Genomic DNA, 26314 nt, shown 5'->3' on the forward strand with positions numbered 1-26314 from the left:
AGAAATGTCAGCTAGCCTCTTCTTCACAAGGCTGGAAGCCTCGGACGGGAGCGGAACCTTTTTTTTTTTTCTTTTTTCGGGTCCCTGCCGCCGCCGCCACGATTGACGTTGGATCTACTTCGGGGGACATTGTTTTATTAAAGGACTTGTCAAAGACCCTGTACTGTGTTTTTTTTACACCACACTTAGTTTTTTTGTGAATAAGTCTGCTGGACCATGTACCACAGACTCGTTCACGTAGGGGGGGGGGGCCGGGATCTGGGGGCCCCCTTGTTAAAGGGGGCTTCCAGATTCTGATAAGCCCCACGCCCGCAGACCCCCACAACCACCGGCCAGGGTTGTGGGGAAGAGGCCCTTGTCCTCATCAACATGGGGACAAGGTGCTTTTGGGGGGAGCCCCCCCTGCCCCAAAGCACCCCCCCATGTTGAGGGCATGTGGCCTGGTATGGTTCAGGAGGGGGGGCGCTCGCTCGTCCCCCCCCCCTTTCCTGACCTGCCGGGCTGCATGCTTGGATAAGGGTCTGGTATGGATATTGAGGGGGACCCACGCTGTTTTTTTTTTAATTTCAGTGTGGAGTTCCCCCTTAATATCCATACCAGACCTGAAGGGCTTGGTAAGGATGAGAGGGGGGGACCCACGCTGTTTTTTTTATTATTTATTTAATTCACGGAAATAATTTGAAATTCAGCTGTCAGTGGGAAACCCCGATGACAGCTGAAACATTCCTTCTGTCCCTGCAGAGAGCTCCGCTATTATATTTGACATTAAAAAGTATAGAGACTGCAACATTGTATCTATTTGTATCCATTCCTGATATAGATGTTTTTATTCGGATACAAATAGATACAATGTTGCAACCTTTATACTTTTTAATGTCAAATATAATAGCGCAGCTCTCTGCAGGGACAGAAGTAATTATTTTGCTATTATATTTGCAGGCCGTAGATGGGGCGAAAATCGAACAATTTTTTTACCATTGGTGGTAACGTCGGCCCATTGAACAACCAATTTTTTTTTTTTTTTAAAACGGTTAGTTTTCGCCCCATCTATGGCCTGCATTTTTCTTTTTCTTATTCTTTTTTTTTATTCTTCTTTTTCTTGCAGGTCATGGCTCATGTGCAGATTTTTTATCTGTTAAAAGATCAGCCAATTTGCCGATCATTGCAGCTAAAATCGGCCGATCTGCAAAATCGGCCAATTTTTATCCAAATTTACCAATTAAAAAAAGTTGCAAAATCCCCCAAAATGGCTGACCAATTAACCCACTAACGGGCCGAAAATCAGCCGATTTTTTTTGCGGACGATTTTAGACCCATGTAAAGCAGGCCATAGATGGGTCTAAAATCGGCCGATTTTTCTGCCGAAAAAAAAAAGGGAACGATTTTCGGGCCGTTAGTGGGTTAATTGGTCAGCTGTTTTTCGGGATTTTGGCACATTTTTTTTATCAGTAAATTTGGAACAAAAAATTTTCAACTTTACTGGTAAACAAAATATGCTAAAATCCCAAAAAATGGCCGACCAATTATCCCAATAACGGAAGAGGCCCTTGTCCCCATTAACATGGGGACAAGGTGCTTTGGGGGGGAGCCCCCCTTCCCCAAAGCACCCCCCCATGTTGAGGGCATGTGGCCTGGTATAGTTCAGGAGGGGGGGGGCGCTCGCTCGTCCCCCCCCCCTTTCCTGACCCGCCGGGCTGCATGCTCGGATAAGGGTCTGGTATGGATTTTGGGGGGATCCCCAAGCTGTTTTTTTTTTATTTCAGCGTGGAGTTCCCCCTTAATATCCATACCAGATCCGAAGGGCTTGGTACGGATGTGAGGGGGGACCCCACGCTTTTTTTTTTTTTTGTACATTCAGCTGTCAGTGGGGAACCCCGCTGACAGTTGAAACATTAACACATGGCTGTCGCTCCTACAATCCCGCATGAGTTATGTTATCAACTCATGCAGCATTTTAGTAGCGAAAACCAATGCAGCGCTCATGTTTCAGCTGTCGGCGGAGTTCCCCACTGACAGTTGATGTAAAAGTATTGCAGGGAATTATAAACAATTTGTAAAAAACCCGGCGTGGGGTCCCCCCTCTCATCCATAATAAGCCCTTCGGGTCTCGTATGGATGTTAAGGGGTAACTCCACGCTGAAATTAAATAAAAAAACAGCATGGGGTACCCCCCAAAATCCATAACAGATACTTATCTGAGCATGCAGCCCAGCAGGTCAGGAAAGGGGGGGGGACAAGCGAGCGCCTCCCCCCCTCCTGAACCATACCAGGCCACATGCCCATACCAAATTATTCAAACATTTGTAAACAGACCAATTAACTGAAATGGTTTGGCATTTGTACCCCAAATATGACGTTCCCTGAGGCATTGGTAAACCGAGGTACGCCTGTATTAGTATTGCAATCCTTTGTATTGGGATACATAGAACCAACATACATCTGAATTGGCAACATAGCACAACATTTGTGTCACATTGGAGATATCTGGCTAGTTATACTGACCATGCCCAGGGACCTAAGATTGATTCACAGCACAGAAATACAGGCTGGGTTAGCAATGTAGCTCTGTGGATTAGTGGTTAGCACTACTGCCTCACAACGCTAGGGTTGTCGGTTTGAATCCCAACCCCGGTGAGGAAGTAGCATGATCTTCGTGTGTGGCTGTCTTCAAATAGATGTTCTGGCAACATCTTTGCTTTCTGTCTAAATGATCCCTAAAATGTGAATTAGAATGAGGCCTTGTCTGTTGAAACACCTTCAAAGCTGCACCTTATGTGAATGTCATACAATGGGATAAGAGCCTGGAGCACTAATAGATTTGATAATGATGGTTTACACTCCATCCACTTTTGTGAAGGATTTGGCAAGCAAAGAGCTGACAGAGAGAGAGAAAGTCTGCAAAGTCGCACCCTATTGTATGCTATTAGAGCGACCACATGGGTGTGTTTCAAACATTGATTTCTATAGTACATATAGTATATGTATATAGTATATAGTAGTACATGTACTACTTTAGTGGCAATTTGCATAGAGATCTGTGTCAGATGTCTTGAAAATCGCATTGAAATGGTCAACATTACTGTAAGTCGCAGGATTTGTAAATCAGCTTTGCCCAGAGTGTAATGTTTGGTGAAGTTTGATTTCTGGAGCGTTTTGCCAATTGATGGGAAATTCACCATACTAGTCAAATCGATTTGTCATTTTCAGTATTGCATACAAGATGTGGTCATGTGACTGTCTTAACTCATGTGAGAATCTGAAGGGAATTGTGACCATAGTAGCAATAAAGGTTCCAATTGGGGTTCCCTTTCACATCCCTGCTCAATGTTCTGTGGTATGCTGCACACGTACATTTCACTGTATATTTCTTTCTGATTTGTGGGGCCTGTATACCAAGGGTTAATGCAGGTAGGAAGAGGATTCATCAGGTGAAAACACTTTCACTGACCAACTTAAGGTCAGTGGTGGGTGTGGCTTCATTGGGTGTGGGGCCTTGTTTGGCGTGCTCCAAATACAACCTAGCTTATATAAAGATGTGCAGTAGTGAGTAATTTGGCCTGTTACTAGGCCGGGTGGTTTGTGACTAAGTCCTTGCATGGTGTGGTTTGGGGGGAAGAAGAGATTTTGTGCTGAATTGCCCCAGACACCACTCAGGCTGTGTTTGGAAGTGGGCTGGAAATGTTTGCATATTTTTGGCCTTGTAAAGTGTGTTTGTGTGTTATTGCACAATGATTGTGTTTTTTCTCTTTGCATTGAAAGCCTCACACATGTCAATCGTTTTGTTTAAAATCTGCTCTTGTTTTAATTTTGCTTGCTTATTTAGACTCCAATGCATTTTTCTGACAAACCTGCTGACAAATGTATGTGTAGGGGATTTGTAGAGGTGGGAGGGGATTTGTAGAGGTGGGAGGGGTTTTTTTCACATGCTTTGTTTTCTTGATATTTTGATCTGTAGACTTTTTTTTGTGAATGGATCTTCATACTAAGTGATTGTGTAAGTAAATCCTATGTGTACGAAAATGTTCTTGATTCATCTTCCCCTTTGTTTCCTGCTATAACCTGAGCACACACAGTTCATTAGAAGTATCTTTAGATTGTAAGGTCTTATGAGCAGGAGTGTTTTATTTTTGCCACGTCAATCCTATTTTTGTGACTCACCAAGATATTGACTGTACTTACTTGTTCCTGCTGACCAAATAAATGAAGATATATTTGATCAATAAATGTTTGACCGATGTTTTTGTGTTTATTTTATGTTCAATATATGAACAACCTTAATAGTTACTTTGTATACTTATATAATCTGCTCAAATGTAGCTTGTAAGAGCATGAATATGCAAGTGTGTGCAAACTGGCTTTTTCAAAACCAAAAAAAAAAAAAACCCCACTTGCACCACAATATTGTTATGTACTAATGAATGTCACATTCACTGTGCAGCCAGCTACAGGTTTTCTACAATTCAATTTACAGTAATAAAATAGTCCACACTTTGTTGATTTTTGGCCTTTGGCAACAAATATTAGCCAAGGTTAAAAAAAACAAATCAATAAGAAACACACATTTGCGAAAGCTATCATAGCCGTGCATAGAAATGCGCGATTGCAAACAAATAAGCACCAAACAGGTGTCCGCATGGAGCATGAACGGCTATCCTGGAAGTCCGTCATCACGTGCGCGCACCCGGAAGTGGTTGTGGGGAGTGTAAGTGGATGAGAAGTGGTTGGAGGTTTTGTTTTGGTTGAAAATTTTGATAACTTTATTGGCATTTGGACATGGCGAGAGCACAGTTCTCAACTGAGGAGATGATCCTTATATGTAAAGTAAGTGTGGCCATTGCAAATATGTTAATAACATGTGAGGGACAGGTAATTGCAATTTTGTGGGTGGGGCCTAGCAGAATCTCACTTGGTGCACATGCTACTTATCTGTACATTAGCTCCTGGGTATTGATGGGTCAATGATATTAACCACTTGCCTACTGGGTACTCATACCCCCTTCCTGTCCTGGCCAATTTTCATCTTTCTGCACTGTTACCCTTTGAATGACAATTGTGCGGTCATGCCACATTGTACCCATCTTAAATTTGTATCAGTTTTTTCAGACAAATAGAGCTTTCTTTGGGTGGTATTGACTTGCTGCTGTGAGTTTTACTTTTTGCTCGATAAACCACAAAATAGCTCATAATGAATAAAAGTCTGTTTATATTATAACATTTGGTAAACTGGTAATTTAGCAACACTGATGTGCGTTGATGAAGCAGCACTGGTGGGTGGCACTGCTGGCCACAGGTGGGCGGAACTGTCGGGTTGCACTGGTGGGCACTGATCATCGGGGCCGACCCCTGCTTTGATAACTGCTGGTTCTCGGCAGTACTTTCCACACATTCTGACAGCGTGATGAAAGTGCAGCCAAGACCCGGCAAATGCATTTCCCGGTGATCAGCGTGTCATTGGACATGGCTGATCACATGGTAAAAAGCCGCTGTGATTGGCCTTTACCACATCACGTGATCAGCTGTGTCCTTAGGACACAGCAATCACGGAGAGCGCGTTCTGCCAGGATGTCATATGACGCCCTCCCAGAGCTGCCTGGATGCAGTGTAGCATTATTCGGCTATCTGCGGTCGCCAAATAGGTAACCAGCTAGGCCTTCATGGCTAATCTTTGAATATCTGGACATGTATACTGCGTATAATGCATTACATTCTACAATGTGTTGGTGTACATGGTATTACAGTGTGCAATGCGTTGCTGGATTCTGCATGACAGTGGACAGCGTATCACAGTGTGCAATGCGTAGCTCCAGCCTGCATGACAGTGTACAGTGCATTACAGTCTACAATGTGTGGGTGTACACGGTATCACAGTGTGCAATGCGTTGCTCCATCCTGCATGACAGAGTACAGTGCATTACAGTCTACAATGTGTGGGTGTACACGGTATTACATTGTACAGTGTATTACAGTGTGCAATGCGTTGTACACTGCAGTGTGCACTAAAGCATTTTACACTCATGCACTGTACACACTAACGCATTTGACATTTCTAGTGTGCAATGCGTTAGCGTGCAATGCCTTGGACAGTACAATGCATTTGCAGTATTGGTGTATGTTTATGAAGCACAGATAATTAATCTGATTTTAGTTATCAAGGAGAAGTCTTCTCTGTCCCCCTGTTTATGAGGTGGAGGACAATTGTTTTCCGAAGAAGAGAGGAGACATTTTTTCAAGGAGATCTGTATAGATTTCCAGAGATATGTGTAGATGGTTGAGGGGCTGCATGTGATCGCCGGAGATAATTGTGATTAACGATCACCTGAGTTAAACCAGTGAATGAAAAGTGTAAAAAAACATGGATTGAAAATAATCTGCACTGACCACTGTGCTTTGTCAAGCCACATATTGGCACATTCTGGTTTCACACAGATGCGATGTGAAATTTGCAGTGTTTTCTGTGCAAGCGCTGCACCGCATCACAACCGCAACCCCTTCATGCCACCTGCTGCGGCTTTCTAGGTGAAGTTACCAACACACCAATATTGGTACACAAAGCGTATTGCGATTTGCCAAATTGGATCGCATGCCTATTCACACCCATGTGCATACCCTGAAAAAGGGTCCTGCACATTTTTGGCCCGGATGCGGTGCAATTTGAGGTGTGCAAAATGTTTGTCTCTAATTGCAACGCACACAAATTGCATGTGATTTGCCCAGGAGTGCGGTGTTAGACCACAATGCATGTATGTGAAGCCAGAATAAAAGGATGGGGATTTTGTCTATTTTTACTTGGGCATGTTAACATTATGTAAGTGCATTTTTCTTCTGTTTAACATGCTATAGAAATACAACATGCATTTGGATGTAGTGTTTTTGTATGTGCATTTTGGAAGTATTCTAAACACACATTGACCCTAGGGCCACACCACATCTTATGCAGGCCATAGATGGGTCGAAAATCGGTCGATTTTTCGGCCGAAAACAAAATCGGCCGATTTTTCGGCCGAAAATAAAATCGGCCGATTTTCGGATCGTTAGTGGGCTATTTGTTCGGCCGTTTTTCGGGAATTTTGGCAGATTTTTTTTTTTGGTAAAGTTGGAAAAAAACGGCCGAATTTGCCGATCGGCCGATTTTCGCGGCAATGATGGGCAAATCGGCTGATTTTTTACTGATTAAAAATCTGCACATGAGCAGTGACCTGCAAGAGGAAGACAAAAAGAAGAAAAAGAAGAAGAGGATGATGATGAAGAAGAGGATGATGATGATGATGAAGAAGAAGAAGAAGAGGATGATGATGAAGAAGAGGATGATGATGAAGAAGAGGATGATGAAGAAGAGGATGATGAAGAAGAGGATGATGATGCAGAGGATGATGAAGAAGAAGATGAAGAAGAGGATGATGATGAAGAGGAAGAAGAGGATGATGATGAAGAAGATGATGAAGAGGAAGAAGGATGATGATGATGATGAAGAAGAAGAGGATGATGATGAAGAAGAGGATGATGATGATGAAGAAGAGGATTATGATGAAGAAGAAGAAGAAGAAGAGGAAGAAGAAGGATGAAAAATGAGAGGAATTCCAGTATGGCAAAAAGATGATGATGATGATGAAGATGATGATGATGCAGAGGATGATGATGATGATGATGATGAAGATGATGAAGAAGAGGATGATGATGAAGAAGAAGAAGAAGAGGATGATGATGATGATGAAGATGATGAAGAAGAAGAAGAAGAGGATGATGAAGAAAAGGATGATGAAGAAGAAGAAGAAGAAGAAGAAGAAGAGGATGATGATGATGATGATGATGAAGAAGAAGAAGAGGATGATGATGAAGAAGAGGATGATGATGATGAAGAAGATGATGATGCAGAGGATGATGATGATGAAGAAGATGAAGAAGAGGATGATGATGATGAAGAAGAGGATGATGATGCAGAGGATGATGATGATGAAGAAGAAGATGAAGAAGAGGATGATGATGAAGAGGAAGAAGAGGATGATGATGAAGAAGATGATGAAGAGGAAGAAGGATGATGATGATGATGATGAAGAAGAAGAGGATGATGAAGAAGAGGATGATGATGAAGAAGAGGATTATGATGAAGAAGAAGAAGAAGAAGAAGAAGAAGAGGAAGAAGAAGGATGAAAAATGAGAGGAATTCCAGTATGGCAAAAAGTGTCCCTGCAGAGAGCTCCGCTATTTCTTTGACAGTTCCTTGGCATTTACAGCGGTTGCAACATTGTATCTATTTGTTTCCGAATAAAAACATCTGTATCCGAAATGGATACAAATACATTGTTGCAACCGCTATAAATGTCAAAGAACTGTCAAAGAAATAGCGGAGCTCTCTGCAGGGACACTTTTTGCCGGCTGTAGACGGGATGAAAATCGGCCGATTTTTTTTTTACCATTGCTGGTAACGTCGGCCGCTTGAACAACCGATTTTTCATTTTTTAAAAGAAAAATCGGCTGTTTTTCTCCCCGTCTATGGCCTGCATAAGCATTAGTGTGCCTGGGGGAGGGGGGGACCTTTGGCCTTTCCAAACACAGTAGATGCTCCAAGAATGTTTCCTTGAACTCTTGAAATGGTTAAAAAGGAAAGACACTCTAGATAGCCTGCACTGAGAATTGACTGTCATGATGACGTGTCAATGATTATTTGCTCTCATTTTTCAGGAGTGGTACTGCTTGCGGTTGAAGCTGGTAGAAATCCACCTTCACGTCCTCCACTCACCTTCACTTGTGGCCAGTGGATATTTTGTGGCCGCAGGCAAGAACTGGCATCGAGGACCTGCATAATGACCCTGGAATGCCAGAGGTGGTTTGGAAGCAGCACAGCAATTTGACCATCCCTTTCCTCTATGTTGGTTTTAGGGGTGCAGAATTGCTTCTCGTTCGTGAACGGACTGTCGCCGGATATCAGAGTCCCCATATTGTCAAGATATGTTTTAGCCATGTTGGCTTATTTTTATGTTATTTTCCAAGTGTGTCGCACCTAACCGCACAGTAGTGTGGTGCCATGTGTATTTGTGGCTGTGAATGGGGCTGTTTTTAATAGACGTGTGTAGGTGCAACAACGTTTTCATCATGGTACCTGCGCACATCTACATAGGGCATTGCATTTCTTTGCTGTGCTGGAAAATGTGTGTTCTTGCATGCGTTTCTGCACCACCAATGGTGTGAACAAGTCCTAAGGGCTGGTTCACACTATAGAAACAGTCTAGATGTGTTCCTGATGGGTTTTTTTCATGCCCTTTTGGCATGCATGTTTAGTGTGTTCCAGTACATTTTGGATGCGTTTTGGACATGTTTACATTGCATTTTTGTATCCCTTCCACTTATTTTTTTCTATTTTCTTTGTATTCAATGTAGTTAGGGACATGTGCGTTTTAGTACATTCAAGGACGTTTCAATGTGTTCCAGTACAGTTCTGTGCAGAAACAATGCAGCGTGGTCAACTTTGTTTACAGTACCTGCAATGGATTGAAAATGCAAGCGCTGATGTGAACTATGACATTGACAACCATATAACCTTCTTTCTGTGCGTTTGTGATGCTGAAAAAGCAACTGAAACACATGTAGTGTGAACTGGCCCTAAAGGTTATTAGAGGTCAGGGAACAGGACTGACCAGGAATTGTGAATTCAATCAGACTAGTGGTGAGATACAATCAGCAATTGTATAATAATGTGAGATCTGAGCTGTAGCTGATAGAAAATGAGACACATTCACTTGATCAGTAAATAGATAGTTAAAGAGTGGGGCGGTGATCCATAGATTTGCATATGGGACAGGTGATGATGGGGTGGGGGAGGGGGTCAAGTTGTATAAGGAGACAGATTTAAAAGAGAAAAAAGTTACAATGAAATATACACGGCATGAAACTTGCACATGACCTAATTGGCAGAAGAACAGTACGCAAGTAACATTCATCCACTTTCTAGTCATTAGGCAAAATCATAATTGATTGATCAATATTCCTGCCACAACCCAGAAAATTGATCTCCATTTTTTTGGGATGTTGCCAAGACTGGGATTAGAACCCATGACCCAAGTGCTGTAAGTTCTGAGCTCTAACCACTAAACCACTGTGGGAGACACAGTTTGAGTTATAATGTAGAATAGTTACATTGTTTAAAAATGATAAAGCAAGCGCTGGTCAAATGATATAGACTAGTAAAATGGTATTACACAAGATAAATATAACCACGAACAGTAGTGCATGAACTCGTGAAAGGTCATCCACCCCTGTGACAGTGTACTACACTATTGAGCACCTTTCTGGCTCCTGTGGCTGAGCTAATTCCTCCCCAGGACCATTTGGGCACCCACCCTGATGGATGGATGGATGGATGGAGCTGGATGACTAACCCATAGCTGCCAGCATACCGCTGCACCCCCAGATGTGCGATGTGTATAACCCATGCACATTAATACTTTTGTTCTGGTGAGTGTAGACCAGTCCCAAGGGTGGTTTACCTTTCACGAGTTCATGCACTACTGTCCGTCACGGAGAGACCACACGTGCCATTCATAGGCACTCTCTGAGTTGGTACTCTCACACGAAGCACATTCCATTATTCAGGAATGATTATATGAACTTATTTTAGCACGATTTACCAGTTTACATCATTATTGCAATTCTTTGCACTTTTTGGTTTTTACATGCGTTCATTATTGATCACATGCATTTATAGCGCTGCACTTGTTTTTAACATAGAATAGTTATGTGATTAAAGAGAATGAAGATATAGAACTATATTGGGAAATTAGAAGTATATAAATTATTTGAGATATAAGTGTGAAAATGTTTAACATTTGAAAATAGAATGTATGATATTCATTAGTAAATGCATTACTTTCCTGATCATTTTGGAGAAACAGCAAAAAAAAAAAAAGAAAATTCTAATACAGCTGTACTCTTTATTACATTCTAAAAATTCTCTTTTGCTATCAGAAAAAACGCCAATGTTAATAAAGCCTGTGCTTGTGCGCCATCTAGCGAATATATCCGGTATTGTACCTAAAAATGTGCCAGACAGGATACCACATTCACTAATGGCAAAGTAGATGCTCCTTAATGAGCTTGCTAGACGCTGGTCAGACGACTGATTGATTGACCGGAGTCTGCCTGAATGGTCAGACTCTGCTGATAGACTCACATCTTAGTGAATCAGGGCCACTGAGTCTCTGGTTAAAGTAAAGATAGAAGAGATATCAATATCGGATCATGCTCCTCTCACAATGAAATTACTTCTCCAGGATCAAGAGATGGACCAGAAGATTAAAAAAGAAATAGAGCAATTTGTTTAGGAAAATGATTCTGAGGAGGTGTCTGTGGCAATGGTGTGGGAGGCTCATAAAGCCTATTTTAGAGGTATCCTGATAGCAATTGGAGCAAAAAAGAAGAGGGAAAGGAGAGAAAAAATAAATACGCTTTTGAAAGAACTCTGTGAGTTAGAGCAGAAACATAAACATAGAGTAACAAAAGAGATTATGCAGAGGGTAATAAACAAAAGAGAAGGATTAAATAATTTCCTGGAAGACAAGAGAAGAGTGTTTAATAAAATATGTGAGAGATTTAGATGGGGAGATAGGCCAGAAAAATATTTAATGAGGTTTCAGAGGAAAAAGAAATCCATGAATTATATAGAGAAAATAAGAGACAACAAAGGCGAATTAGTTTATTCAACTAAAGATATAGTTAAAGTGTTCAAAGAATACTATAATAAGCTATATAATATTATTCCCCATAGTATGACGTAGGAAAAATAGGAAAAAGACAGACATATTTAAAAGAAGCGAGACTACCGAAATTAAGTGAGGAACAATTAAAATCTTTGGAATCAACAATAACGCAGGAGGAAATATATTTAGCATTAAAAAGTACTTTAGCTGAGAAAAGTCCTGGGCCTGATAGGTATATCGTGAGACATTATAAAAAATATAAAGAACTATTAGTACCTAAATTGAGGACATATATGAATGCATTGGGAGGAGAGATGGAAATGAGGAGGGAATCTTTACAAGCTCATATAGTTCTCATACATGAGGAAGATAAGGATGACACTCAATGTGCATTTTATAGACCGATTTCTTTGTTAAACACAGATACCAAACTATATCCAAACGTTCTGGTAAATAGGTTAAAAGACTTGATGCCGGAATGGATACATATGGATCAGGTGGGTTTTGTCCCAGGAAGAGAGGGTAGAGATAACAGATTAAGATCTTTGTTTCTCATACAAAAGAGTAGAAAAGAGAAAATCCCTGCGGTGGTCCTCTCGATAGACGCTGAAAAGGCATTTGACAGAGTAGATTGGGGATATATGTTGGATACACTGGAAGTATTTGGGATGGGACCCAGAATGAGAGAATGGATAAGGAAATTATATAGCCAACCCACTGCTGCAGTCATGGTTAATGGAGAATTATCAGAGTACTTTAGGATGCAAAATGGAACTAGACAGGGATGTCCTTTGTCTCCACTGCTGTACGTTCTATCTTTTGGAATCTCTGGCTACAATAAGGAATGACATAAAAGGTATTAGGAAAGGAGATACAGAGCATAAGGTGGCAGTTTATGCAGATGACATGCTGTTCTATGTGGGAAATCCAAGGATAACATTGCCAAATTTAATGAAATCATTGAAAGAATATGGGGAGATGTCAAATTTAAAAATGAATCCAACTAAAACAGAGATTTTAAATATAAATCTTTTAAATAGCGAGAAAAATATACTGCAGGAGGAATTTCCTTTTGTATGGAGAGAAACAGAATTAAAATATTTAGGTATAAAATGAACTATCTTCCAAGAATTTATATAGATCAAATTATATCCCAGTATTAAATGAGATTAAGGATGAATTAAGAAAACTAGGTGGGGGAACTCTGTCATGGATAGGTCGTAAAAACCTGATAATAATAGTAATTGTTCCTAAAATTCTATACAAATTCCAAATGATACCAATTAAACTACCAGAAGTATATTTTAGAATAATTTAAAAAATGTTAACAAGATTTATTTGGAGGAATAAAAACCTAGAATAAGTTATGAAATCTTAAGTAGAAATAATCAGAAAGGTGGACTGGGAGTTCCAGACTTAAAAAGACACTATAACTCTGTAATACTGACAAGAATTTTTGATTGGACACATAATTCACATGGGAAAAGCTGGGTAAAAATTGAAAATACACTAAGTCACACAAGCCTTAGAATTGTATGGTTACTCCCACAATTCCGAGGATTAGCAGATAGCAAAAGTTTTTTCACACTTGATGTGTTAAGAGTATGGGATGTTATACATAAACAAAAGGGGTGGGAATATAATTCACTGTTAATGCCCTTATGGTCCACAGAGAATTTTCCTCCAGGTAAAGAAAGTGTCATTGGGAAGTGGATAAAGAAGGAAGACATACGATTGAGAGATGTAATGGTGGGGGAGGAAATAGGTTCACTTAAGGATTTGGAAAAAAAAGACGGAAATATTTACGAGAATTGATGAGTGACATTATTTTCAGTTGAAACACTTTATAGGGAAGCTCCCAAGGCCATTGAGAACAAGAGAGGATTGGAACCCTTTTGAGCACCTATTAGACACATGGGGAGATGGGAAACACGGGATTTCTAAAATATATAAGATTCTCACTGGAATAATTATGGATTTAAGTCCATCATTTATAGAGAAATGGGAAAGGTATATAGGATTAACAATAGATGTGGAAAAGCAAAAGAAAAAATATACCGTAGTTTAATCCACGAAAATGTAAATATGAAGGAGGTAGAGATGAATTATAAATGTTTGGCAAGATGGTATATTACACTGAGTGTAGCACATAGATTGAATAGAGATAATTCACCTTTATGTTGGCGTGGATGTGGGAGTAGAGGTACAATGTATCACATTTGGTGGGAGTGTCCTAAAATTCAAGAGTATTGGGGGAAAATAGTATGCCTGATTCAGAAAATAATGGAGGTTGATATTCCAATAGACCCAGAGATTTGCCTTTTTCATGGTACTAAGCTTTCGGTTAAGAAATATAAAAAATATGGTTTATTGTACTATCTGAATGCAGCAAAGGGATTGATACCCAAGTTTTAGAAGAAACAGGAGGTATCAAAAATAAAGGATTGGGTAAACAGGGTGGATCAGATATATAGATTAGAAGAACTTTACCACTTGAGTGAAGATAAGATGGAGAGTTTCCATGTAAATTGGATAAGATGGGAGGAATTTAAAGGGTCAGAATTAATCCTGGCGTATATGGGGGATTAATCTAGAAATAATGTGGATATATTCTTGAATCAGGATCTCCAGAGTGAGTAGGAAGGATGCAGAGCGGAGGTTTTGGTGGGTTAGAGGGGGTATGTGGTTTAGTGGAGGGGGGGGGAATATTAAGACTAAGGTTAATAATTATATATGATGACAAGCAAACTAGAGGATGTTTTTTGTGTTTATTTTTTTAAATGGTTTGTCTGTATAAATTTGTAATTTGAAAATTTAATAATAAAAGATTTAAATTAAATTAAAAAAAAAAGAAGATATTTAGTCGTATGTTAGCAGATAGATTGGCCCCTATTATATCCTCCTTGGTGACACCTGATCAATCGGGATTTAGGCTGGCCATACACTATACAAATTTCTACCCAATTTCCTTTAGATTTAGCTTCAACTATGTAGTACAAGGGCCTGCCTAATTGGATACAATTGAAAGTGTCATTTCGGTTTGATCTCATATCATATGGTTTTTGGTAAATCTTTATGTCTCACATTGAATTTTATTCAAGATGCTAACCTGTTGTTATTAACCCTAGACATTAATAAGGCCTTTGATAGTGTCCTTTGGCCATATCTGTTTTTGTTGTTGCAGAAATTGGGTTTTAGTGACAAATTTCTTTCTGGTGTACAGGCTTTATATAATTGTCCCCAAACGAGGATTAGACTCCCGGTTTGTAATTCAGACCTTTTTACCTTGTGTAGAGGCACCCGACAGGGTTGTCCGCTCTCGCCCTTACTGTTTGCGCATGCTTTGAAACCCTTGGCTATTACTATAAGGTCACACCCTGATATTACAGGGTATATGTCGGGGAGCGAGGACACACAAGGAGGTGCAATTAAATGTAGGTTTATTATACAAAAACAAGACAGAGTCTATGCAAGTGCAACAGCAACAGCGCATGACTTGGTAGAACAGTAGCCAGGAAGGATGGTTGCCAGAGCCGGGGTCAGAAGCCAGGAAGGATGATCGCCAGAGCCAGGGTCAGAAGCCAGGAAGGATGGTTGCCAGAGCCGGAGTCAGAAGCCAGGAAGGATGGTCACCAGAGCCGGGGTCAGAAGCCAGGAAGGAGTCTTGCCAAAGCCGAGTCGGTATCCAGGAGAGCAATGAGAAACTAAACAGGAGCTTGCTGCTGTGCAACAGACAGGACACGAATGCAATGGACAGCTGCAAACAGCAGACTTATATGTGATAAGCTGCCACCTCCTGGGGGAGGAGCCGCAGAGGGCTGAAAGCATAAATGATCCCACAATGCTTTGCAGACACCTAAAATGGATGCCAGCACATGGAGCAGCACAAGCCCTGAGGAAAGGCAGGACCTTGACAGTATCCGCTCTTGGGTTTCACAATTTAAGTTATGTATGTATGCTGATGATGTTGTGCTTTTTCTTACCAACCCATTGGTATCCTTTCCTAATTTATGCACTCTGTTGAATGATTTTGCATCCATATCAGGTCTCTCCGTGAATTTCTCTAAATCTGTTCTTATGCCTATTAATGTTACTGAGTCTGTGGGGGAATCCATCCATGGTTCTTTCACGTTTCGGTGGACCACAGATTAGTTTCTATACGTTGGTATTTGCCGCACACCCAAGTACTCTGAGCTATTTGCAGCCAATTACCCACCATGTGTGTCTTGTCTCTACTTAAGATCTGGCATGGGTCTTCGTTTCTGGGTAAAGTCACAGCTGTGAAAATGAACATCTTACCTAAACTCCTCTATTTATTTTGAGCGCTCCCATTGTCAGTCTCTAAACCGTATTTGGATCACTTTCAGAGTGATTAATAACTTTATTTGGCGAAATAAATGTCCTCATTTTACCAAGCTTGTTCTATATAAATCGCAAAGTCAGAGGGGCTTAGGCCTTCCCAACTTTTGGCTTTATTATCTATATGCTTGTTTTTCTCAATTAGCATAATGGGTGACTGTTAACTCTCCGACATCCTGGGTCAGATTTGAATCTCAATCTATACGCCCATTTTATTTACCGGGTCTATTGTGGTCAAATACTCCACCTTGTTCGCTGTTGATATATAATTTGGTTGTGTCCCACTCTTTGGCACTTTGGTCCGGTTATAAATCTAAATCGGGTCTTATCTCTTCAGCCCCACCAGGTTCGACATTTTTTGGTAATCTGCGTTTTCCCATCGGGTTTACATTTCCATAGGCTTTTCACTGGTGGTACGACCATCAGATTTTCAGCATGGTGGGGCTTTTATATCCTATGATATGCTATGTATGATGTTTCACATCCCGATTTGTGAGCATTTTCGCTATCGACAAATTCGACACTTTTTCGGTTCCCACTTTGGTTTGGTGCCCTAGTCCCATTTACTTATTTTGAACGTATCAGTCATGATTCACCCTAGGGTAGGGGTCTTATCTCAGATTTATATTGCTCATTCTTACAGATCATTTTTCCCTTGCCCCCTTTGTATAGACAGAAAAAGGGAGAATGAGTGTGGGGTTACGTTCTCTGATGAGGACTGGGTTTCCATGGTGGAGAATATACGGAAGGGATCTAGATCTTTCGGTTCGTGATATGGTCCTGAAGGTTTTAACTCGTTGGTACTATACCCCCTCTAGACTTCATGTCATGTTTCCGGGAACATCGCACCTTTGCTTTAGGGGGTGTGGCTTGGTTGGTACCTCGTACATGTTTTTGGACTTGCCCTGGTCTTTTCTTGATCTGGCGTAGGATTTTGAAGGTGGCTTCTGCTTTGGCGGGTTCTCCGGTGGATTCATCCTTGCAAATTTGCTTATTGGGATCCCAGTAAACCAAATGAGGCTAATTCACACTATCTGAAATTCCACCCCATGGGCCACTGCCCTTTATTGGAAGTCTCCAGTGGTCCCTTTGGCTTCTGTCTTACGGAGAGTTGATATGGTTATGCTTATGGAACGTATTCAATATACGTTGCTGGATGGGATGCATTTATTCAACAGGAAATGGGATGGTTGGAGAACGCATCGACACTTATTAGTCAATTGATGGTATATCATGGGTTGTTTTGTACCAAACCTTTTATTTATCTTGTGGTTGTTCTGCCGATATTATTGACTACCTCTTTTATGTTATGTTTATTTCTTATATATGCTTTTTTTCAAGCTGTTTATTCTACCTCACTAAATGGTTTTTGTAGTCTATCTACTAATAAAAACGTTTGTAAACAAAAAAAAAAATGATTTAATGAAAAACAGATTACAGGGCCTTTAAAGCTGGATGGGTATGGATTATTTTTTAAGAATAAAGATAAACTTTAGTTTCAGATTAAGCAGTAAAAGGGTGCCTGAGCAGGTGTGATTGCCAGCTAAGTGTTGACTTGCATAAGTGAATTAAGCTAGTCAGTGAATGCCCCTCTCTCCTCAGAAGAGTAGTGCTGCGCAGGGCAGTGTGTGTGGACATTCAAATTAAAAAAATAAACATTGAGCGCTATAGCTATGGAAGCAGCTGGCACAAAAAGATAGTGACAAAAATCTCAATATCAAAGTAAATGCAAAACAGTGCAGCGCATAAAAAAACTAACAAAGTGAAACAATTCAGTGAATAAAACAAAATAAATGTGTCATGAGTATAACAATCATAATAGTAGACAATAAAATCCTTCTAGTAAAAATATAGAGAGCGGTGATGTCAATCACGACCAATAGTGCTCAGTCCCACAAAGTGCTCTGTATCCGGTGCAAGGTCCTCCACCACTATGCACTCACCAGAAAACTACTTGGTCAGTAGCATGTATATCATGAGGTCTATGCCATCCACATTCCAGCTACTTTACCAGTCAGATTAGGTCCTGAGGGAAAAAAGCTAATAGCCTCTGCTTCTGGTCTGAATGAAATGCAGCAGATCCTGCATGGAAGGTCATGTGGTTCAATTATGGTACTACTTTCTGAAAAACGCCCCTTTGTAAGTTCTCACAGTCCTCCAATCGGAGTTTCTGACCCAGCTAGCAGAACAGGAAGTACCTGTCTGTTACAGTGTCACGTCAATACTGTATCTCTGTCACCTCTCCCCAGTGTCTTCAGATAGACTGTTGTACTTTCTGGTGTCTCCCCTTCTCAGCTCTAGCAGATCCCTCCTGTCTGCTGGAGTCAGTGCAACAGTGTGTGTGAACAGACATGGAGGGAGGGTGTTTGATGAGAAGTGAATGAGTCACTGTTGTACAGTTAGAGATGGCTATTTCTATATATTCAGGTATATCAGCACAGGAAGAGACTGGAAGCATTAGGGAAACTCCCTAACAAATAGAGGCCTGTAGTAGTAAATATTTTTCTCTCATCTACATTTAATTTGTAAAGTTTGAGAACGATTATTTTGCTATATACAGGTGTACCTCCATTGAAAATAATGCCTCAGTTTACAATTTGTTTATGAATTTTTTTTGTAATACGAAGTTTATGTTGGTGCCAATTTTTAAATGCAATTGCAGGCTTTTTTTTTCTTCACTATATCTCACAAAATTAGCCGTCACTTTCCCCAGAGCTAAAGGATACGTTGTTTCTTTTATCTTGGAAAATAAACTAAAAAGAAATTTTCTTTCTTTTAGCTGAGGGGAAAGTGACAGCTGATTCTCTGAGCTATAGTGAAGAAAAAAAAGCTGTTAATTACATTTAAAAACTGGCACTGACCTATAGTGACAGCAACTTTTTTTTACTTTGTTCTGACCTCAGGAATGGATTAATTGGTTTTCAGTGCATTCCTATAGGAAACGGCTTTCAGTTTACGAATTTTTCGCTATACGAAACATCTAGGAGAACGCATTACATTTATAAACCGAACTACACTTGTATAATGAAACTTTTGAAATTAGGAATTCCATTGGCTATATGCCTTCATGGCTATATGCCTTCATGTCATTTCTTTTAAGATTTTGGGATTGACCTACTTATTTTACCACTTATTGACATTAAAAATTGGCTGTTTGGGGATGCAATTGTGTCTGACTGAAGCTGTTGTCGTTGGCTGATCCTCTATTTGGGTATCAAATTTTGACTTCACCTTCTTCCTCACCTGATTTGGGGCAAATGCAACCTTGTCTATATGCATGTATGTATCTGGGATGAAGTTTTATGATTTGCTTATTTATTTTCATGGTTCTGCTTAGAAAAAGCTATTCCAGATTGCTATATATACGTGGCTCCTGAAGAAGAGGATTACGTCCAAGAAACGTGGTGAGCCTTTATATTTGAAGCTGTAACATCTAATGGTGGACATGCATTGTTTTCCCCCTTTGTAACTCTGCAATAGGGATACAACGTTTTGTTTTAATTGAAGAGATTCTTTGTTCTGTTTTGTTTTGTATACAGTATGAAAACAATGAATGCTCTAACACTCTTTAATATGAAAAAATAATACAAGAAAGGAATATGTCTGCATTCTAAGAAAAGTGTTGTGCCTTGAAAATCCCATTTAGCAATTTGTATTTTTTGTGGTCTGATACAGAAAGGGATGTGTCACTTTTAGCCAATCGGTAGTTGTACAGTGAGAGATGGTGTTTGAACAAGCAGGGACAACTCACATCCAGGAGACTCCTTCAGCATTCCATAGATCCCAGCGGGAACAGGGGGAACCAATATCATGGAAAAGTGGCAGCACAGTCAGGAGAAATTTACAGAATCAACCAAAAATTTAAAAAAAAAACAAAAAAAACCCAGCAGACGCATGCACACTCTACTATTAGTTTCAAGTTTATGAAAAAAAAACATTTTAATATAATTTTAATTAGGAAGACCATAATATCTTCAGTAGTCAAAAGATATGAATCTGACTTCCAAACAACCTATAAAGTTTAACTGTACTGTAACAGTAAATTTTTTCTAAAATGTAAAAAAAACTGTTTCAGATTGTATACTCACCACCTCCCGCCCAGCCCGGAGTGCCGTTAGGTCCTGTGTATCCCCATCAACTGAAAGACAAAAAAAGTTAAGATAACTATATATCCCCAGGGCTTTTGCCAATCAATATCCAATGCACAAATGTAAATTCAAGATTATACTAGCATTTCTTTTTAAAATTACTAATATTTAAAAAATACTACATTGACCATTATTTGTGTAGGGATGTTCACAATGACTTACCAACTGTTTCAATGGTTGTGTTCCTCTTCTGCTGCATCTGTGGATCCTGTGAATTTTTTTCAGTTTTAATTACCTGGCTGTATATTGCTTCCTGTGTACAAATCATAAAAAAAATTACAAAAAGCAATGTGCAAGGATAATACATACTATAGACTATGACACGGGATTAATCAGCTGTGACTGTTAAAATGTCCCTGGTTTGCTAACACTAAACACCATAAGTGAAAAAAAAGTCCACGTGAACACACAAAAAAGTGCAGTTAGGATGAGCATTAGTCCCCTGCCTGAACCCACCCCTCCCTCCCTCAGGTGCAAAACTCCTGAAGGGGTAAGACCTGTCCGACCCCTCTCCTCAAGGTCAGCCAAAGCTGACCAACGAGTTTTAGGTGGGGTCCTAAAGAGAGACTCCCCCACCCCCAAGGCAGGGGAAGAAAAAATCGAATGGCCACACATCTTAGCACTAGACTTCAGGGTAGGCCCGAAGACCCACACCCTACCATCCTATTAAAAAAGGAACACATACATTATTACTATTATTATTGCGACTATGGCGCAAAACCAGATCCCAACAAGCGTTCACCCAATCCGCCTTCCTCACCTACACTGCCTCCCTCCATGCTCCCAAGCAAGACTACTTTGTAACCCTCATCAATACCCTCTCCTCCAGTCCTCGCCGGCTCTTCTCTACTTTTGACTTTCTACTCTCTCCGCCCCCACTTCCACCCAGTACCTCACTCACCGCCCACCAGATTGCTAACCACTTCCAAAGCAAGATCGATGTAATTTGTAGGGACATCACCACTGCTCAGACTTCCGCCCCACCTAGCATCCCTCACGCGAAAACCCCCTCAACACTCCTCTCCTTCAACCTCGCCACTGTCCAGACCTCCACCCGCCCAACATTCCTCACACTAAAACCCCCTCAACACTCCACTCCTTCGACCCTGCTACCACTGAAGAGGTCACCAAGGTCTTCTATGAAGCTCGCCTTACCACCTGCCCCCTTGACCCTGTCCCCACACAACTCCTATTATCACCCTCCTCCTCCATCCTACGCTCCCTCACTCACATCTTTAATCTCTCCCTCTCTACTGGCGCATTCCCCTCCCCTCTGAAGCACGCGCACATCACTCCCATACTTAAAAAACCCTCCCTGGATCCCACCGACCTAAACAACCTTAGACCCATCTCTCTGTCGCCTTTTACATCCAAACTCCTTGAGCGCTTAGTCTATAATTGCCTGAGTTCCCACCTCACCGACAACAACCTCCTTGATCCCCTACAGTCTGGCTTCTGTCCCCTACACTCCATCGAAACCGCCCTACTCAAACTCACCAACGACCTGCTAACTGCCAAAGCTAATGGCCACTACTCAGTGCTCCTACTCCTGGACCTCTCCGCGGCTTTCAACATGGTCGACCACCCCCTCCTCAAAAAAAAACTATACTCCCTTGGCCTCAGGGACTCTGCTCTCTCCTGGCTCTCTTCCTATCTGTCACAGCGCTTCTTCAGTTCTTCTTTACCTATAACGCTGCCACCTCCCCCTCACTCACCCTCTCTGTTGGGGTCCCTCAAGGTTTTGTCCTAGGGCCCCTTCTCTTCTCCATCTACACCTCCTCCCTTGGCCAACTGATACACTCCCACGGCTTCACCTACCATCTCTATGCCGATGACACATAAATCTATCTCTCCTCCCCTCACCTCACCCCTTCAGTCTCCGCCCGAATCACTAGCCTTCTGAACGACATATCAGATTGGATGTCACTCCACTTCCTCAAATGAAACCTTTCCAAAACCGAGCTCCTAGTTTTTTCCCCCAGCCCGCGCCCCCCCCCCCTCCCCGACTTCTCCATCACTACCAACAACGCCACCATCAGCCCGACCCCCCAAGCCAGAGTACTAGGTGTCATTCTAGACTCCAATCTGCCTTTCCAGCCCCAGGTCCAATCGCTGACAAAATTCATGTAGACTCCACCTCCGCAACATCTCCAAAATACGTCCGTTCCTAACCCCAGAAACTACAAAGCAACTCATTCACTCCCTTATTATATCACGACTTGACTACTGTAACTCCCTCCTCACCAGCCTACCTCATCAGAGACTATCCCCGCTTCAGTCTATCCTGAATTCTGTGGCCAGACTCATCCACCTTACTAACCGCTCCGTATCCGCCACCTCCCTCTGCCAATCCCTCCACTGGCTTCTGATTGCCCAACGCATAAAATTCAAATTACTAACATTGACATACAAAGCTGTTCATAACACTGCCCCAAACTACATCACCGACCTGATATCCATTTACCACCCAAAACGTACTCTCTGCTCCTCACAAGACCTCCTACTCTCTAGTTCCCTAGTCTCCTCCTCCCATGCCCGTCTCCAGGACTTCTCCAGGGCTTCCCCCATCCTCAGGAACTCACTACCCCAATCCATCAGACTGTCACCTACCCTCCTCACCTTTAGGTGCACCCTGAAAACCCATCTCTTCAGGGAAGCCTACCCCGCCCTTGCCTAATTGCCAATCTCCTCCACTCTTCCTACCACTCCATCCCCCACAGCTATTTCCTCAATTAGCACTATTCCACCCCTCCTAAATTGTAAGCTCCAAAGAGCAGGGCCCTCGAACTCCTCGTGTATTATTGTATTGTTACTGTGCTGTCTCGTGTACTATCTCCCATTATAATGTACAGCGCTGAGCAAACGGTTGGCGCTATATAAATGCTGTATAATAATAATTATTATTATTATTATACAGAATTTATATAGCGCCAACAGTTTGCTCAGCGCTTTACAATATAAGGGAGACAGTACAATTACAATACATTTCAGTACAGAAGGAATGTGAGGGCCCTACTCGTGGAGCTTACAATCTAAAGGAAGGGGGAGATGATACAAAAGGTGATAGCTGTGGGGGATGATCTGGTGGAGGTGATTCAAGTACAGTTCTTAGGTGGAGGTGGGGTAGGCTTCCCAGAAGAAGTGCGTTTTCAAAGATCGCCTAAAGGCAGACAGGGTGGGGGCTGGCTGGACATGCTGTGGTAGGGAGTTCCAGAGGATGGGAGAGGCTCTGGAGAAGTCTTGAAGGCAAGCGTGGGTGAAGGTGATGAGGGAGCTAGAGAGGAAGATATAATGGGAGGAGCGGAGTGGGCTATTTGGCCGATATCTGTGGATGAGGTTGGTGATGTAGCTAGGGACAGTGTTGTGGATGGCTTTGTAGGCTGTGGTTAGTATTTTCAGTTATTGGAAGCCAGTGAAGGGATTGGCAAAGAGGGGCAGCAGACACTGATCGGTTGGAAAGGTGTATGAGTCTAGCAGCAGCATTTATAATAGACTGAAGGGGGGATAGCCTGTGTAACGGTAGACCAGTGAGGAGAGAGTTGCAGTAATCGAGTCGGGATATAACCAAGGCGTAAATAAGTTGTTTTGCCCCAAAAACACCACTCAATAAGTTCCAAAAATATATTGACATTCGGAAGTATGTCAGGCAACTATCCCTCAAAAAGTACTTTTATAATAAATCAGTTGTACTAAACACACATAACACTATGACTATTAACTCCAATCTAAGAAATGCGTCTACATTTAATCCCCCTCCACAAACCAATACGTATATCAACGCATTTCGGGATACTGTCTTCAAAGATTTAGAATCTTTAAAAATAAAACCAGTGAGTAGATATGACCCTTCAAAAAAAGCGATTGAATCCTTATTAGAAAGAAAGGACCTGGTGATAAGGCCGGCTGACAAGGGGGGAGGAGTAGTAGTCCTAAATAAATCAGACTATATTAAGGAAGTAAATAATATTTTGGATGGTAAAGAAACTTACCTACCTCTATCTAAGAATCCCCTGGGATTATACAGGAAAACTTTGAAAAGGATTATTCAACAAGGATATGATAAGCATATTCTGACTAAGAGAGAAACACTTTATCTCTGTCCATCAGCACCCAGGCTTCCTGTCATGTATATCCTCCCTAAAATGCATAAAACCCCCCCGGTAGGCCAATCATTAGCGGCATAGGATCACTTTGTTCTAGAATTGGTGAATATATCAACTATTTCCTACAGCCGCTTGTTACCAAAACCCCTGCTTATATAAAAGATACTAAGCAGGTACTCCAGGAGATCAGTAATATGACTACAGATACCTCTACATTTCTTGTGACTGCAGATGTAACCTCCCTGTATACTAACATAGCACACTCTGATGGGATGGAGGCGGTACAATTCTTTTTAAATGATTTTAATGACATGTCTGTCCCACAAAAATAATTCATTTTACTTCTTTTAGATTTTGTGATGACGAAAAACTATTTTTGGTTTAACCACCGGTTTTATCTCCAAACTAAAGTTGTTGCAATGGGGGCTAAATTTGCCCCCAGCCTGGCCAATCTTTTTATGGCCAGGTGGGAGGAGGATGTCATCTATGCCAGAGATTGGCCTGAGGTTTCTTTCTATAAACAATATATAGATGGCATCTTCCTCATCTGGAACGGAGAAGAACAGTCTCTTTTAAACTTTTTTACTACTTTGAATTTTAATACATTGAATATTAAATTAACTTTTAATTATAGTAAAAGTAGTATTAATTTTTTAGATCTGACTTTAAACAACCAAAATGGTAGCATCACGACAGAAACACATTTCAAACTTACAGACAGGAATAGTTACATTCCGACAGACAGCTGCCACCATACATGTTGGCTACGGAACATACCCAAAGGCCAATTCGACACAACTGCACTGATTATAGTACTTACCAGAAACAAGCGTCAATTATTAAAATGAAGTTTTTAGAAAAAGGATATGGCGAACCTGAACGAGATCAAGTGATGGAACAGATTGGCAGATCTAGTCGCAATACCATGTTAAATAACGAAACTATATAAAGACCTAAGAAAATTTGTCTTTTTGTAACGGGTTACTCTATCCAATATAAAGCCATAACTAAGATTATCAATAATAATTGGAAAATTTTGAAGTCTGATCCGGTGCTTGGCACTTTATTACCAGAGAAACCAAAGATTACATTTAGAAGAGCTACTTCCCTCAGGAATACTATATCCTCTAATATTACTGACCCCCCCAAAAATACCACATTATTTCCTAACCTAAAAGGTTTTTACCCATGTAGGAAATGTGTAATTTGCAGATGTAGCAAATTCACAAATAAATGTCAAAATTTTAACTCTACTGCTAAGTGCACTACGTATACTATAGATCAATGGTTCTCAACCTTCCTAATGCCGCGACCCTTTAATACAGTTCCTCGTGTTGTGGTGACCCCCAACCATAAAATTATTTACCCAGTAATTATAATTCATGAAGTATCATGCTTTCTACACAGTAGCGGCTTTCTACACAGTAGCGGCTTTCTACACAGTAGCGGCTTTCTACACAGTAGCGGCTTTCTACACATCGGAAATACGTGTTTTCCGATGGTCTTAGGCGACCCCTGTGAAAGGGTCCTTCGACCCCCAAAGGGGTCGCGACCCCCAGGTTGAGAACCACTGCTATAGATGATCTCATTACATGTACTAGCAAAAACGTGGTCTATCTCCTTCAGTGTCCTTGTAAATTACAATACGTAGGACGCACAACAAGATGTTTGAAAGATAGACTCAGGGAACATGTTAGTAACATTAAAAAAGGGTATAAGGAACATTCCTTGTCACATCATTATAAAAAGCGACACAATAAAGACCCTTCCTCCCTTATTTTTATGGGTATAGGAATTATTAACACCCACTGGAGAGGATCTAATAATAAGAGATCTGTGTCGCAATTAGAGTCAAAATGGGTTTATGAGCTTAGTTCCCTACACCCTAAAGGGTTAAATATTGATTTCGATTTAAACTGTTTTATAGATAATAGCTAACATATATTTGTTTTCTTGGGTCCTTTCTATTTCACTATGTTTCTATTCCACTATGTTTTATTGCGCCACCCATAAG

At 41.1% G+C, this 26314-nt stretch overlaps 1 protein-coding gene across 2 annotated transcripts in view; it reads right to left on the reverse strand.

Annotated features, from left to right (window-relative positions):
• The window catches only part of EPS8L1 (EPS8 signaling adaptor L1), a 604003-nt gene that overhangs the window by 226386 nt on the left and 351303 nt on the right, over positions 1–26314 (reverse strand). For both annotated transcript variants that reach the window (XM_089660829.1, XM_089660835.1), the window contains exons 9-10: positions 20360–20450; positions 20138–20187 (exon numbers count right to left, since the gene is read on the reverse strand). In XM_089660829.1, the coding sequence (XP_089516955.1) occupies positions 20138–20187; positions 20360–20450 (141 nt within the window). The remainder of the gene's footprint in view (positions 1–20137; positions 20188–20359; positions 20451–26314) is intronic.

This window comes from Staurois parvus, unplaced genomic scaffold (genome assembly GCF_062004578.1).
Source record: "Staurois parvus isolate SC_StPar_1 unplaced genomic scaffold, SC_StPar_1.0 ptg000032l, whole genome shotgun sequence".
In the NCBI taxonomy this organism is placed as follows: domain Eukaryota; kingdom Metazoa; phylum Chordata; class Amphibia; order Anura; family Ranidae; genus Staurois; species Staurois parvus.